Genomic DNA, 15,972 nt, shown 5'->3' with positions numbered 1-15,972 from the left:
CAGACAGTTGTCTTTCTAGGATGTTATTTATTAAAAATAGATCCTCTATCCCTCTCTCACCCTTGCTAGCAAAGGGGTCTTTCCCAACATTTTTCCCAAGTGGTTAAGTTTTGAGGACTCAAGTGCCATATCCTTCCTGAAGGAGGAGAGGTCAGGCTTCCTGGGACATAGGGCAGCAGGCCTGCTGAGCCAGGAGCCAAGGGTCACAGCGCACGATCCCAGGGCACTACCACTGCAGGCCCCGGCTGTTTGGACAAGTCCATGATGAGTCCATGCTCTCCCAGAAGCCCTCTGGGCATCGCCAGACAGCGGTGCACTTAGCACCTGAGAAGGGACAAGAGTCAGCGTGGCTTCCACATGGGAAGGAATAAAAAAAGCTGGACCCAACACAAAACACGAACATGTGGGGAAGGAAGGCCAGGACTGGGCGGAGGGCGGCAGACCTTCGGCAGGACCCGAGTTGAGCTCCCAGCAGACCTATTCAGAAGTGACTTTGCTTTAAGCCAAGCGTGGTCCATACACGGAGTTCCAGTCCAGCTTCCGGGGCTGATGGGGGCGCTTGGTGCTTTTAACAGTGCAGGCTGCCACCCCGGCCGGCCGGATAGGCGGAAAGGCAGGGTGTTTCCTTCCGGGTCACTGCCGAGACCGGAGCTCCTCTTCACTACTTCTTCCGCTTCAGCTTCGCATCTTTTTTGTGCTTCATATCTCTGTTTTTCTTCAACTTTTTGTTCTGTTTGGATTCTTGTTTGGCTTCCAATTTCCTTTTCTTGTCACTGGAGGAAAAAGAAAACTATCAGTAGAGAGAGAAAGAATGAAGTATGCACACACCTAACATCTTTCAGACTGCTTTGCTTTGTCTGAAAAAGGGTTTCCATCACCAGAAACGATGTAACACCCGGTCAGACACAAACGTCCTCTGCAAGCCTCCCAGCGTACCAGGCATTGTGTGGAGGCCGGTGCCCCACAGCACCCGGCTTCCGCCTGCCCGAGCTCTTAGTTTGCGCAGGAACAAAGCCACCTCTCAACATCTGCCGTCAGAGGTCTCTTCAGGGTCCGGTACGGGCCCCTCCTCCAAGACCTCAAGGAAGATCCCCTCCCTCCCTCACCACCCAGGGTTGTTCTGGGAACCAGACATACTACCACAGTGACCCTAACCCACAGCATGAGTCCCAGGCAGGCCCTATAGTCCTTCCTGATGTGCTGTTCCTGTTTTATTTTTCCTGAACACGAATACAGCCCTGGAAGTACTGACTCAGGGGACACATCTCAGCTGGCCACTGGACTCCTCTCTGACAGATCAGCATGGGAGTCACTCAGCTACGGCCACCGTCCTGCCCCGCACAGGCTCAAGATTCTCTCCAGGGGCACTTGCCCTGGGTACAAATACCTCCCACTGAGGAGAGACTGAAGAGCTTGATCCAGGGCCATTAACATCACCTGAATGAAGTGACCTCTCTCTCTCACTCTCTCTCTCTGTCTCTCTCTCACTCACACACACACACACACACACACACGAAGAAAAGCAAGGCATCTAAGAACACACTGATAGATACCAGGATTTTTACCTCCACAAGCACGTATCTCACATGTACCCAGAGGCCTCAAGCACACGAGCGACCACACGGCGCGGGTTCCTCACCAGCAGTGACAGCTGATAAGGGCAGGAGGCCTTCTCCACGCCAAGCCGGTTCCCTGGCACTCTGTGCCAGTCAGACCCACCCCTCGGTCAGTCATCATGGGCCACACTGTCCAAACCAGAAGTTAGGACACGCTGACCAGAGCCTTCTGTGGCCCATCAGAGAGCATGTGGCAGATGAGGCCAGCACCAGGGCCAGAACCCTCGAGGTCCCAGCAACGTCTGGAGACTACAGAAGAGAGTCTATGACTTCAGGGATCTGTGGTTCCCAGAGTCACAGGATTTCCTCTTTCCAAATGTTTCCAAAGTAACTCTCCAAGGGACTCGGGGTGACTATGACAATTCCAAGAACAACCCTCCCCACTCGCCCCTACATGGGCTGTGCAGGCCGCAGCACTAGAGGCCCAGGGCCAGAACTCACTCTCTCCCCACAGGGAACTGCCACCAAGGCCCAGCCCAGAAAGTGTGGTTCTCTGCAGGTGCACCCTCTGCAGAGACACCGCCTGGAGCAAAGGTCTTCGGAGTGGGCCAGGGACGCCTGAGGTGCCCAAGACCCTTCTGGGTAATCCCTAAGGTCAGAACTATTTTCATAATAATACTTGTATACATTTTTTGCCTTTTCTATTTTTTCATAACTGTTCAGTTTTCCAGAGACTATAAGACATATTGCACAAAAGACTGAATGCAAGATAGCCAAATAGCAGAGATTTGCAAAAATGCGAATGTAAAACCATGTCACTTTTCTTACTGAAATTTTTACAGAAAAAAAAGAATATTTTTAAAAACAACCAAAAAAAACCCCATGAGTCCCATGTTGCACCTTTAATTCTGAAAAACTTTTGAAAATGTCTTGGCAATTAACTTCTACGAGTGGAAACATGAACAGACAACCCACAAGCCCTTCGGGATCCATCCCTCAATAATTTTTATGAGATAAGGAACTCTAAGACCCCAGAGTTTGAGAAGCGCTGGCTTAGAGGAGACTGCAGCTTACAATGAGTTCGCAACGGACAAATCTGGCCACAAGTCTGGCTCTGCCTCTTACTAGCTGTATGCTCCTTGAGAAGTTACTTCGAGCGTGGTTACTCCATCTTTAAAGCAGTGATGGTAATACAACAGCTGCCTCGTGTTGCTCTGAGGGGGAACGGGACACTGCATTCAGGCCCACAGGACGGGCTCAGTTCCTGCAGCTCTGGGACAGTCCCCTCAGGCCTGTCTCCCTGTCGGGGGATTACGAGGAGTGCTGAGACCTCGGCCTGAGAGATGCCCCAGCCCGAGCTGCAGGAGGTATGCTACCAAAGGAGCAACACTCAAAGGAAAGAACCAGGACTTCTCTCCGAGTTTCTGTTCCAACCTCCCCTTTCCTAGTGAGTTACCAGAGGAGCACAGAGGCCAGACCTCTCCTGTCAGACGCCGGGCCCTCACCTCTTCAGGCTGACGATCGAAGCATTCTGGCCGGCTTTGTTTAGAGCCTCGTTCCACTCTTCATCATCTCCGCGGATTATGTATCTAAATAACAGAGAAATATCAGAGCCTGCTCAAAAGAAGGAGGTGCTTAAAAGAAAAGAAGACCGTGACAACATTCCTATCAGACACGCCCTGCCACAAAGGCCTGGCCGGGCTGGTCAGCGTCTGAGTGGCAGGGAGAACAGGCACGCAGTAGGGCCAGGAGCCTTGGAGCCAGCTCCACGGGACAGGACTTCAGTGGAACGAGGGTCACCCCTGCCAGCAGGAGTCCACGACAGGACGGGCCAGCACAGGGCGCAGCTGCGACTTCTCCCACCTGCCTCTGATGAACCGCCCACCAAAGCAGGCTCCTGTCACCCCACCACCTTCCTGCTCACTCCTCCCTCCGGTTCTACAAGCCCTGGAACTGTGCCTCTCCCCACCCCGGAATCTAGCAAACCTGCCAATCAAAGTTTTAATACCTCAAAGCTAACAGCAGAGCTGGAACCCTGCCCAGGGCCCTGCGGGCCACCTCCCCATCTCCCATGTCCAATAACTACCGTCAGTAATGACCCAGCAGCTAGAAGAATAAAGGTCAGAGAGGCAGAAAGGCCACTAATTCTGGAGTTGTTATTCACATCACTCCACAGGGCAGGGAGTACCCAGCTGCAGCACCAAGGGGACTAGGATTCTTAGTATACAGAGGGTTCCAGGGCAAGGGTTTTGTTGGCAGAATCCTTTCTTCAAACAAATTCCCATGCAGAATTTGAAGACAAAAAACACAGAAGAGTGGCCATTCAAAGTGGACACTCACTGGCCAGCAGCCCCTCCCGAGGGGCCTGAGGGGGGACGGGAAACCCTGGGGCTTTCGGGAGCACGATGTGCAAGTCAGCACGGCAGAGCTGACCTGGGAGCCAAGTCCTCCAGAAGCCTGCACACGGGGAATCAGGCATTAGGAAAGTGGCCCCACGGAGCAGCGCCCAGGGCACCAGGCACCGGGACAGGGAGCCCAGGCAGAGCCCTCGCTGCCCAGGAGCAGCAGTGGGGGAGCTTACTGGGAGAGGTCCATGCTCTTCAGCTTCCCCACGTCTTTCTTGTGCTTCTCCTGGAACTCCTTCGCTGCTTCATCCTGCGGCCAAGGCCCCCCAGACAGAGCAGGTCAGAGGCAAGCGGGGACAAGTGGCAGAAAAAGGTGAGGGGCAGAGGGGCAGAAGATCACTAAACTGAGCAGACATCTGCTCTCAGTTTACCCTCCACTGTGAGCAGTGGCTCCTACTCCAGTGTATATGAATACAGAACAAGCATTTTAAAAAGTATACGAGGACAAACAAGTTCACAACAGCAGCTAGACTGCTTGCACACGCACACACATTCAGTGGGGGCAGAAGGGGACGTGCTCAGGCACATCAGGGCAGGGACACGCAGGGAGTGATGGTCGTCCACACCCACAGAGCATCACCACCACAGAGCTCGATCAGCACAGAGGACGCCGACTAAAGGGGACGGGCCCACGTTCAGTGCTCACAGGCCTTCACAGCAGCATACCAGGTCATCGCTCAGGGTCTTCATCGCGGGCTCCATGACCACATCCTTCACTGCCACCATCTGCTCCTCAATGGCCTTTTCCTGCACTTCGTTAAACAGCTACAAAACAATGGCCAGGAAGCAGATCAGCAGCAGCAGGGACCCAGCCAGTCAGCGCTGAGTGTGCCCCGTTCAGGAGGGTGTGTGATCACGAGAGGAGGGTAAGGACACAGGCTGCAGAGATCAGATTCCCCGCACGGAGCCTCCGGGACAGAACACTAGTCAGCCGACGCCCCCACTCCTTCAGCGGGGTGCGCACGGGGCGGGGGGGGGGGGGGGGGTGGCGAGCTGCAGCATATATGGCTAATTGTTAAAATCTGTTCATTTGGGGGCAGAGTGGGTTGTGACATTAATTGAAACGGACCAACACCCTGAGCTCAGCCATGGTTACCTTCACGACTTTGCGGATGATCCGATTGAAAAGTCCCATCAGCTGGCCCGAGGGCAGCTCAATCTCCTTCTCCAGCTGGTCCACGGACTTGTGCTGCAGGCCAACACCCAGGAGAAGGGCCTGGGGGATGGGAAATCTAAGTGGCCCTTGCCCATTAAAATGACACTGAGAACAGAGTTAGTACTTTCTTTTGACCAAAACTATGGTACAAAATATCAAATGCTACTGTATTTTGGAATCTTCTCTTTTATCCTGTTACTGAAACTACCGAGGAATGCTTCCTCTCCCTACCATCCCCAAACTAACCTATCCTGACAAAGAGCTGCTTCACAGCTACACTAAAAAGTTCAGGGCGCTGCTAGCCCTCTGCTCAGGCAGAGTAGGAATGAAGGCAAGCTGCAGCTCTTCACTGCTAACTGGGTGGCTGAGCGCATGGCTCAATTCAGAGCTCACGTGTCCTCACCCCTTATCAGAACCACAAGGAATTAAATACAGAAAATGACATCAAAACATCCAACCAAACATCCAGCACGTGAATCGCTCCACAACCCCATCTTCCTTCGCAGCCCACGAGCAGCAGGCCACCTACCGACTGGGCAGCAGACAGGGCCAGGTCGCCCAGCTGGTTCAGGAAATACATCCGGGAGATGGCTGGGATCAGGTCCATGATGAGGTGATAGTCAACCATGTTCCGTGAATACATCTCCAGCCTCTTCAGGTCATAGGGGAGAAAAAGTGCTTCCAGCTCCTCCCGGCGTAGGGCTGTACGTGCGACAGAGCCAGACGGGTCAGGGCAGTCCCCGGGGGCACCCAGCAGCTGCTCCTCCACTGGGCCTTCAGCCGGAGCAGAAGCCACTGCAGAGTGCTTGCCCACCATGTAACATACCACCCCACGCTGCCGGACCCTTCTCCTGCAGAGGGGGGCAGCTCTGGTCCACGCAGGGCCAGGGACAACTGGCACGGGACCCTTACTCAGAGTTCCACGCCAACACATCAGATCACGGGAAGGCTCCCAGGCCCCAGGGCTAGAGGACCACACCAACCCCCCTTCCCCACGCTGTCCTTCCCCTCAGGACCCGCTTCGCAGACAGGACACGCGCTCTGTCCAGCTTGAGGGACAGGTTTTTCTAAATACAATCAGCAAAACAAAGTACACGCACACATTCAGCGACAGAAAAAACAAGGGCCTACAGCTGTTAATACAGTGACCCCTACACGTTTTTACATTGTAAATACTCACCCAGAGTTTGTAACACTTTTATGTGTTGGCCACAGAAGGTTGGCAGCGTATTCTTATTACCATTTCACAAATGAGGAAACTGAGCCTCAGAATTGCGCTAGCTACTCTGGGTCACAGGATTTAAATGGCGTTCCTTAATCCACTAGCTGAACAAGCTACCTGACATCCACAAAGTCTTATGCAGATGAGAGCTACGGTGTGTGCCAGCACCTGCGGCAGAGCAGGGCCTGCTAGCGGGAGACGGCAGGGGGCGATGCAGGCCTGGACCCGGCCCCTCCGGTCCTAGCCCTCCCTCTTCCCGGACCACCACATCCACCTCCTACTTCCGCACCCCGGCCGCTGCAGCCCTCCACGCCATCCCGCCCAGCTCACCTGGCCGGGCTGGCTTCCCGATGTTCCTGTTCTGAATGATGTTCAGAGCCAGGGCAGGGGAGAAGGTGCTGAACTGGTAGGACAGCAGAGCCAGGAACCGCCTTCGGAAGTCTGGGGTACAACCACACAGAGTCAGAGGTCTGGGAGCCCCCCCCAAACCCCGCTGTCCCCCTCCACTCAGAGTCACCTTTCCAGAAGGCCGCGAGCCAGGCTCCCTCGTCAGCCTCGTTCTCATCAGCCAGCGTCTTCAGCATGATGCACGAGTGTTCCCCAGTCAGGTCATTCTGGAAAACACACACTCCTGACTGGCACCAAGAACCCCGTTTTATGAACAGTCTGTCGTTGTTTGTAGGAATGCAGGCCATGAGGAGCTGTAGGAACGTGGCGGGAAAGGCCTGCTGCTCCCACGCCCTTCCTGTCCCCCGCTGGGACAGGCATCACTCCTACACCAGGGCTTCACGTTGTCCCACCACTTAGCAGGTGCCGTGGCGAAGGAGCAGACTGCTCAGATCTTCAGAGCACGGACGCTCCTGCTCTGGACCCACGGAAGTGAGCCCTTGCTTGTGTCAGGTAGATTATGAACCCAAACACTTATCACAGCTTCAACTCTGTATGATCCGATCAGCATGTTTTGGTGCCTTACAGCAAAATCTATGTCAAAACCCTTGCTGGTAACCAGTTTGAAAGTGCAGGCTTATGTAGGTGCTAAAACAATGACCACAGGTCTTTAAATTTTTACTACATAACAACAAAGCCCCAAACCATAAAAATATCAGAATGGAGCAGAATGGAACAGATCAGACAGAAGACATTTTCAAAAATACCTACTGGATTTGAACATTCATGTAATAAAACGCCAGCACCAAGTCACAAACGAGCAGCTCGCGGCACCAGACCATCCCGAGGTTACAGTGACCTCAGTGGTCTGCATTCTCCTTAGTCAACGGCCGAACTTGTATCCAGCCTGGACCTCTCAAACGGGCACTATCCTGGGACACTGGCGCTGTGCTCCCCAAGACCAAGCCTCCAGTCCCAACCTCCTCCTTGAACTCCAGACTCCTAGTCAGCTGCCTACTCTGTATTTCCATTTGGATGTCTAATAGGCATCTCACATTACTATGCAAAAAAAAATCCCACTTTTCCCTCCAGTGGGTCTTATCTCAGCAAAATGCACCACCCACACCCAGTTTCTCAAGCCAGACACCTAGGAATTACCCTTCATCTCGTGCTCACTCACCTTCCACCCCAAACCCTCAGTTCTGGTCAGCTTACCCTGCAAAACACACCTTGCCTCTGGCCACTTCTCCCGTCTTCACTAGACCCCAAACCACCCCACCCACCTCTCATCCACTCCTCTTCCTGCCTCTGCTCTGGGGTCCCCACCAGCCAGTCCACAGAGCAGCCAAGGACCCTCCCTCTACTGCCTTCCTCCACCCCAACAGGAGGAAACGCAGTCCTCCCTAGACCCGCCCGCCCCCACGAGCCACCCCCGCTCTTTCACGGACTCCCCACCACACTGGCCTTCCTGTTTCCTTCAAATCACCAGGCTCATGCCCGCCTCGGGCTCTGACGCTCACTGTGCCCTCAGCTTAGAAACGCCTTTCCCATGGCTGCTCCATTTCAATCTTCAGGTTTCAGTCTGAAAGGTCACCTCTCAGAAGCCTGATTGCTCATTATAATCCCAGCATTTGGTTTTCTTCACAGTGCACTTCAATACTGAAAATTTATGCACTTTCTTGTTGCCTGTTTCCACCCCTTAAAAAATAAGTGTCATGGTGTGGCATGTCCACCGCCTGACTCACTGTAGGCTGCTAAACAGTTTTTTTCTTGAGGAACTTAGTCATGAACTCTCCCCTTCCATAATTAATAACTCTCTATGGCTCTGCCATGCACTCCTCTCCTCATACCGCTTTTCTTTAAATTAAAATAACTCACGGAAGCCCCAGGTTACAGGCTTCCTGAACGTGATGAGCAAGTCCACCGGCACCTCAGCTATTCTATAATCAAGCAAAGCCCGGAATGCACTGGAGTAAGCTACACAGCGGGGGATGTGATCACATGGCCTTTCAGGGGACGGCTGTGGGGTGTCCATCGGAACAAACCTCTGGGAGGCACAGGAACACCTGCTCAGAGCATCGCCGGGGCACAAGGCTCTGTGCACCTAGACCTGCCACCAGCGATAACCACAAACCCACAGCCCCCCGCTGCTGGACGCCCCACTCACCGGGGTCTGTCTCAGATAAACAGGAACAAACCCAGCTCGTTTCCAGAACCTGCAAAGGCAGAGAGAGCATTCTGGGAGCAGCCGACAGCTACCGCTGGGAAGGGCTGGGGGGGAGCAGAGAGCAGGTCACTGTGTGTGCATTCTGGGAGCAGGGACAGCTACCGCTGGGAAGGGCTGGGGGGGGAGCAGAGAGCAGGTCACTGTGTGTGCATTCTGGGAGCTGACAGGTACCGCTGGGAAGGGCTGGGGGGGGGAGCAGAGAGCAGGTCACTGTGTGTGCATTCTGGGAGCAGGGACAGCTACCGCTGGGAAGGGCTGGGGGGGGAGCAGAGAGCAGGTCACTGTGTGTGCATTCTGGGAGCTGACAGGTACTGCTGGGAAGGGCTGGGGGGGAGCAGAGAGCAGGTCACTGTGTGTGCATTCTGGGAGCAGGGACAGGTACCGCTGGGAAGGGCTGGGGGGGAGCAGAGAGCAGGTCACTGTGTGTGCATTCTGGGAGCAGGGACAGCTACCGCTGGGAAGGGCTGGGGGGGAGCAGAGAGCAGGTCACTGTGTGTGCATTCTGGGAGCCGACAGGTACCGCTGGGAAGGGCTGGGGGGGAGCAGAGAGCAGGTCACTGTGTGTGCATTCTGGGAGCAGGGACAGGTACCGCTGGGAAGGGCTGGGGGGGGAGCAGAGAGCAGGTCACTGTGTGTGCATTCTGGGAGCTGACAGGTACCGCTGGGAAGGGCTGGGGGGGGAGCAGAGAGCAGGTCACTGTGTGTGCATTCTGGGAGCAGGGACAGCTACCGCTGGGAAGGGCTGGGGGGGGGAGCAGAGAGCAGGTCACTGTGTGTGCATTCTGGGAGCAGGGACAGGTACTGCTGGGAAGGGCTGGGGGGGAGCAGAGAGCAGGTCACTGTGTGTGCATTCTGGGAGCAGGGACAGGTACTGCTGGGAAGGGCTGGGGGGGGAGCAGAGAGCAGGTCACTGTGTGTGCATTCTGGGAGCAGGGACAGGTACTGCTGGGAAGGGCTGGGGGGGGAGCAGAGAGCAGGTCACTGTGTGTGCATTCTGGGAGCAGGGACAGGTACTGCTGGGAAGGGCTGGGGGGGGGGAGCAGAGAGCAGGTCACTGTGTGTGCATTCTGGGAGCAGGGACAGGTACCGCTGGGAAGGGCTGGGGGGGAGCAGAGAGCAGGTCACTGTGTGTGCATTCTGGGAGCCGACAGGTACCGCTGGGAAGGGCTGGGGGAGCAGTGAGTCCGTGACCTCTGACAGACACCCACTGGAAAGGCAGACACACAGCCCACAGAACTCTCATTTTCAGAAACCAAAGACAAGGGGGCGGTTCGCAGAGAAGGACAAGCAAACCCTTACTTGAGGAGCCTGGGGGTCAAGCCATAGGACACACCCAGGTAATCCAGGCGCTCGGCAGGCCTCTCATTCAGTTTGAGGAGCAAGGGAGGCAGTTCCTTCCGGGGAGTGACGACTTCTTCCAACAAGCTGACAGCCTAGGACACCGGGGAGAAAACACAGGCCACACAGCCGAGGGAGAAGGTCAGTGACATTCCCAAGCACTCCGGCCGCGCCGGCTTCTAGACTGAACGCAACAAACACCAGGATACGTTTTTAGGTTTGTTCTCATGGCTTTTAAAATACAGGAACACCAGTAAGTCCAGTGCTCATTTCTGAGTGTACTAAACCCCTAGAAAAGTATGGAATCTATTGCTCAGCACCCAGAATGCAGAAGAGCCACATGGTTTAGAAAGGCCAAACAGATTTACGAAGAGACAAGACAGGGTTCCAAAGATGAGGGCTGAAGACCCAGGTTTGTCACTGGGTGGCTCTGGGACTTGGGAAGTGACAAACCTGAGTCTGACCATAAACATAACTCCCTTCTCCACCCCCCTAGCAGGCACACCGAAACTCCAATGACTGTGTGCAAAGCCCTCCCAGTTCCTGGTGCTAATCGTGCCGACCAGAAAGACGGAACTTCCCGAGTCCGGGCTGGGGACTAAGAGGAGGAGGCTGCAACGTGCACAGCAACACCTGGGAGCCGGTTAGGACGCACGTTACTGGGCCGCACCCAAGCTTCTCATTCAGAGGTCTGGGGCAGGGCTCAAGAATTTGCATTTTTAACAAGTTTCCAGGTGATGCTGACCTAAAGATCTCAAATGCTAGGCTCAAGAAAACAGTGGCTTCTCCAAAACGGAAGAAGTCTGCTGCTACTCAGAGAGCCCGCCCCAGTGTTCGGTGGTGCTCCCGAGTCCCTGGGGGGCCCTCCCAGGAGCCAGGAGTGCAGCGGAAGCGGCTTACCTCACTGCTGACGCTGTGAATTTCTTGCGATGTCGCACCAACCTTCTCCTCGAGACAAGGAAATCTGCCTTCATAGTACATCTGCAGCAGCTGCAGAGCTCGGCTGCCATAGCCCATCTGAGAGCAAGCACGCAGGGAAACAGGCAAAGGAAGAGATCTTCTTGTCTGGCTAACCCACTTCTATGCCTCTCTATTGCTCCCAGAAACCCTTCTCTTTGGGCCAAGCTGCACTTGACAAAGAACCAATAAAATCTCTCAATGAGGCCAGGGCAGAGAGCCTGAGAACTAGCACAGGATGACCCTCACTCCCGCATGGTCTAGCCCAGTGGTCGGCAAACTCAGTCAACAGAGCCAAATATCAACAGTACAACCATTGAAATTTCTTTTGAGAGCCAAATTTTTTAAACTTAAACTATATAGGTAGGCACATTCCTTATCGAGGTAGCGCTCACACATGGTATTTTGTGGAAGAGCCACATTCAAGGGGCCAAAGAGCCGCATGTGGCTTGCAAGCCGCGGTTTACTAACCACTGGTCTAGCCCATCACAAACAGCCCATTTGCAACCTGAGCATGAGGATGGCTGGCTGTGATTTCTGGTCCACAGATCAGCAAGCCCAAACCTGACGTCTCTACAACTAACTCCTGAGAGGGATTTCTAAGAGACAGGAGGTAATTACAAAAAGATCTGGTTCACAAGTCCCCTGTCCTCACAAAGAAAGAACAAGCACACACAACTACCCTGTCCACCCACTACCCCCCAGCCCGGGGCAAACTCCACAGCAGAGGAGTGCCCAGCACCGCCGGCTCCCTGACCAGCTCCCATCACACAGCCACATGCACCTGCCCTCACAAGCCAGCAGCACAGCTGCAGCTGGGAACGGCACACCAGATTTGAGAGGCACGAGGACACGTTACCGCTTGATAATCCGGGTGAACAGCAATGCGTACGACCCTGCCACCTGAGAGGCCCCCGAAGTCTGGATCTTGGAACTGTGTGGGAGACACGAGCCAGCAACTTAGCACCAGCATACATCCGCCGACCCCGCCAGCTTCACCCACACTGACATGCCAGGGAAGGCGCTTCACCTGTTCTGACACTGTCCACGGAATCAGGTCTCCTGAAGCCTTCTTGCCTCGAGACAGGCTGTTCAAGATGGACTGGCGAGAAATCTCCCCCTCAAGGCACACCTGTGGCGGAAGCAGGACCATGCAGACGAGATGGCCGGCCCCAAGAACAGAGCCCGCTCACACAACATCATCAACTCTTTGCTGGTTCTCTGACTACCGGTCAGGCTTACCCCAGTAACTGACCCAGCCATTTACAAAGAAAATTGCATGACTATAGCCCAGGGCTATCCCGACACTGTCACTAACAAGATGGAGCACTGACAGCTTCCTGGCCCAAAGAGCAGACCCACATGGAAGAGGGTCTCCACACAGGGTGCACGTGTGCACCCCACAATCGGGACAGGGTGCTCACGCAGCTCGAACAGAACAGTACAAATCCACGACCCAAGTATCTGATAGCAGAAGGTTAGACACAATACCATACACGTGCATAGAAAGAGATAAAAATTATGCAGATTTAAAAATGCAGCCTTCGGCCTAGCGTGCGGAGGACCCGGGGTTCGATTCCCGGCCAGGGCACATAGGAGAAGCGCCCATTTGCTTCTCCACCCCTCTGCCGCGCCTTCCTCTCTGTCTCTCTCTTCCCCTCCCGCAGCCAAGGCTCCATTGGAGCAAAGATGGCCCGGGCGCTGGGGATGGCTCTGTGGCCTCTGCCCCAGGCGCTAGAGTGGCTCTGGTCGCAACATGGCGACACCCAGGAGGGTCGCAACATGGCGACGCCCAGGATGGGCAGAGCATCGCCCCCTGGTGGGCGTGCCGGGTGGATCCCGGTCGGGCGCATGCGGGAGTCTGTCTGACTGTCTCTCCCTGTTTCCAGCTTCAGAAAAATGCAAAAAAAAAAAAAAAAAAAAAAAAAATGCAGCCTTTAAAAATTATGCAGATTATAAATATTTGACACACTAGGAAAAAAAGGCAGATTATCAAGTACTATGATCCCTTGTTTGTAAAAAGAAAAATGACATAGGAATGCATAAATACATGACAGGCGCTAAAAACATTATTTTTTCCAATCTGTGTCTTCTACTTTTATAAGTACCACATACTGTTTTGTAATAAAGGAGGGTTGAGTGGCCAGTTTCAACATTCACCCACCGCGGGTCCTGTCGGCGGGGCTTCCTCCACGCTGCCCCACGACGTGCCTGGCACACCCGCCTCTCACTACTGCTGCAGAGCAGGAACCAGCACTTCCCCTCCCACACTGCAGTTCCTGAGCCATTAACCCTGGACACCTGGATGGTTCCCAAAATCAATGCCACAGGGCCGCCTCTGCTTCTGTACCTGGACGACAGCAAGCACTTCGGGCAAGGTGTTCTGGGTGGGGGGTACGGGCGGCAGGAGGCAGAAGAGGTGGTGAGCAGGGGCATCGGAGAGCATCTGGAGGTCGTTGGGAGAGTTCTGTGGGCACAGACACGGGGCAGTGAGAACCCCCCTCTTCTTGTCCTTTACTCAAGACGCTACTTGGAACCAAAGGATGACTGGAGTACCGCCCTCCCAAAGCCAAGTGATGAGCCAAAACCCACCGAAGTGCCTTTCTAGTATTGTGGGCAGCCAGCCAAGACTCTCCAAAAAGGCTTATACGGACTTAGCCTCAAATGCTTGCTGTCATCTCGCCACTGGTGCCGGGGCTGCAGGTGGGGGCGGAGACCTGCTTAGTTAGCGCTGCCCACGTCACAGCCGGAAGTGAATGAACTCTGTCCTGACGAGAAAGCCTGTCACCACTCCTGACACCAACTCCAGTCTTCCATGAAAGAGTGTTCATAAAAATGCTACCTAGACACTCCATAAATGTCTTTTACAACATGCCCTAGTTTTCAAGACAAATATTCTAAATTCTCACTCGTTACTTCTTAAAAATAGTCCAGAAGTACAAAGCTGTCTCAGGTCAAATAGCACCTGCAGGTTACAACTGTTGTACCGCGGAAGCCTACCAGCTTTGCAGACAGGCAAGGAACAGAAGTGCCCTGTTTAGAGAGGGCAGCTCTCCACCTCTCCAGTGAGCGGGCACGGGGCTCCCCACAGGCACTGCACAATGCAGGCGAGCTGGAAGCCCCAGACCACCACAGCCACAGTGGGGAACGCAAGCTCCAGCAAGGTCACTGGCCCTTGCCAACATCAGGACATTGAAGTCCCAAAGAATGGTCACCTGAGCCACTGGTAACAGAAGATGTGAGAAGCTAAGTGAAAGGGGACTGCATAGCTGAAGTTCACTCAAGGGCTCGGGCAGTTACCTTGTAGTGAGAAGCCACGTAGAGGGCCATAAGCCGCTGGAGAAAAACTTCGGAGGCCTTGTGGTAGCAGAAGAGGGTGTCTCTGTTAACATAGTAGCTGGGTCTGGTTAAGCAACCAAAACAAACCAAAGAAAGCCCAAACAGAACATGCTACTTCCGAGGGTCCCCTGGCTGAGTGGCCTTCCCTCAGCTTGGAAAGAGGAACCCCGTGTCCCAGCAGAAACACGTTAGGGCAGGAAGGAAGGGAAAGAGAGACGGCCTGGCCCTTCCCTCTCCCTAGAGCAGCAGCCCAGGAAACAGGGCCAGGCCCTCCGTGCACTTCTCCCGTCACCCCCCGGGAGGATACAGTTCACAAAGGGCCAGACCCTCCGTGCACGTCTCCCATCACCCCCCGGGAGGATACAGTTCACAAAGGGCCAGACCCTCCGTGCACGTCTCCCGTCACCCCCCGGGAGGATACAGTTCACAAAGGGCCAGACCCTCCGTGCACTTCTCCCGTCACCCCCCGGGAGGATACAGTTCACAAAGGGCCAGACCCTCCGTGCACTTCTCCCGTCACCCCCCGGGAGGATACAGTTCACAAAGGGCCAGACCCTCCGTGCACTTCTCCCGTCACCCCCCGGGAGGATACAGTTCACAAAGGGCCAGACCCTCCGTGCACTTCTCCCGTCACCCCCCGGGAGGATACAGTTCACAAAGGGCCAGACCCTCCGTGCACTTCTCCCGTCACCCCCCGGGAGGATACAGTTCACAAAGGGCCAGACCCTCCGTGCACTTCTCCCGTCACCCCCCGGGAGGATACAGTTCACAAAGGGCCAGACCCTCCGTGCACTTCTCCCGTCACCCCCCGGGAGGATACAGTTCACAAAGGGCCAGACCCTCCGTGCACTTCTCCCGTCACCCCCCGGGAGGATACAGTTCACAAAGGGCCAGACCCTCCGTGCACTTCTCCCGTCACCCCCCGGGAGGATACAGTTCACAAAGGGCCAGACCCTCCGTGCACTTCTCCCGTCACCCCCTGGGAGGATACAGCTCACAAAGGGCCAGACCCTCCGTGCACGTCTCCCGTCACCCCCCTGGGAGGATACAGCTCACAAAGGGCCAGACCCTCCGTGCACGTCTCCCATCACCCCCCTGGGAGGATACAGCTCGCAGGCTCCAGGCAGGGGGCAGCCTGACACTATCCGGGTAATGTTGAGGCAGTCCAGGCACAGCAAGTCGTTCAGCCACTTCTCCACCGCGTCCCCAGGGGCATATCGGATCGACTCCTGCAGGGAGACCTCGTGCAGCGTCCGCGCTGGTCCCCACAAAACACACATGATGAGAAATAAGGATCAAATACGTTTTGTCTAAATGCGCAAGGCAAAGGTTCTACTTTCTCTTCGTCACAGCATACCCTGTGTCAGTATGGCTCGAGAGGTTCA

General features: G+C 54.9%; 1 protein-coding gene across 1 annotated transcript in view; it reads right to left on the bottom strand.

Annotated features, from left to right (window-relative positions):
* Positions 1 to 632: 632 nt before the first annotated feature.
* Positions 633 to 15,972, bottom strand: part of NAT10 (N-acetyltransferase 10) — a 40,838-nt gene continuing 25,498 nt past the window's right edge. The window contains exons 14-29 of the mRNA XM_066251254.1: positions 15,695 to 15,845; positions 14,549 to 14,645; positions 13,599 to 13,715; positions 12,279 to 12,380; positions 12,108 to 12,182; positions 11,192 to 11,308; positions 10,253 to 10,386; positions 8,894 to 8,942; positions 6,857 to 6,953; positions 6,670 to 6,780; positions 5,647 to 5,819; positions 5,058 to 5,177; positions 4,628 to 4,726; positions 4,138 to 4,211; positions 3,062 to 3,145; positions 633 to 773 (exon numbers count right to left, since the gene is read on the bottom strand). Coding sequence (XP_066107351.1) covers positions 662 to 773; positions 3,062 to 3,145; positions 4,138 to 4,211; positions 4,628 to 4,726; positions 5,058 to 5,177; positions 5,647 to 5,819; positions 6,670 to 6,780; positions 6,857 to 6,953; positions 8,894 to 8,942; positions 10,253 to 10,386; positions 11,192 to 11,308; positions 12,108 to 12,182; positions 12,279 to 12,380; positions 13,599 to 13,715; positions 14,549 to 14,645; positions 15,695 to 15,845 — 1,712 coding nt within the window. The 3' untranslated portion in view covers positions 633 to 661. The remainder of the gene's footprint in view (positions 774 to 3,061; positions 3,146 to 4,137; positions 4,212 to 4,627; positions 4,727 to 5,057; positions 5,178 to 5,646; positions 5,820 to 6,669; positions 6,781 to 6,856; positions 6,954 to 8,893; positions 8,943 to 10,252; positions 10,387 to 11,191; positions 11,309 to 12,107; positions 12,183 to 12,278; positions 12,381 to 13,598; positions 13,716 to 14,548; positions 14,646 to 15,694; positions 15,846 to 15,972) is intronic.

The sequence above is a fragment of the Saccopteryx bilineata genome, chromosome 1 (assembly GCF_036850765.1).
Source record: "Saccopteryx bilineata isolate mSacBil1 chromosome 1, mSacBil1_pri_phased_curated, whole genome shotgun sequence".
Taxonomy (NCBI): Eukaryota; Metazoa; Chordata; class Mammalia; order Chiroptera; family Emballonuridae; genus Saccopteryx; species Saccopteryx bilineata.
The sequence above is the reverse complement of the archived record's forward strand: the minus strand, read 5'-3'. Positions and strand labels throughout refer to the sequence as shown.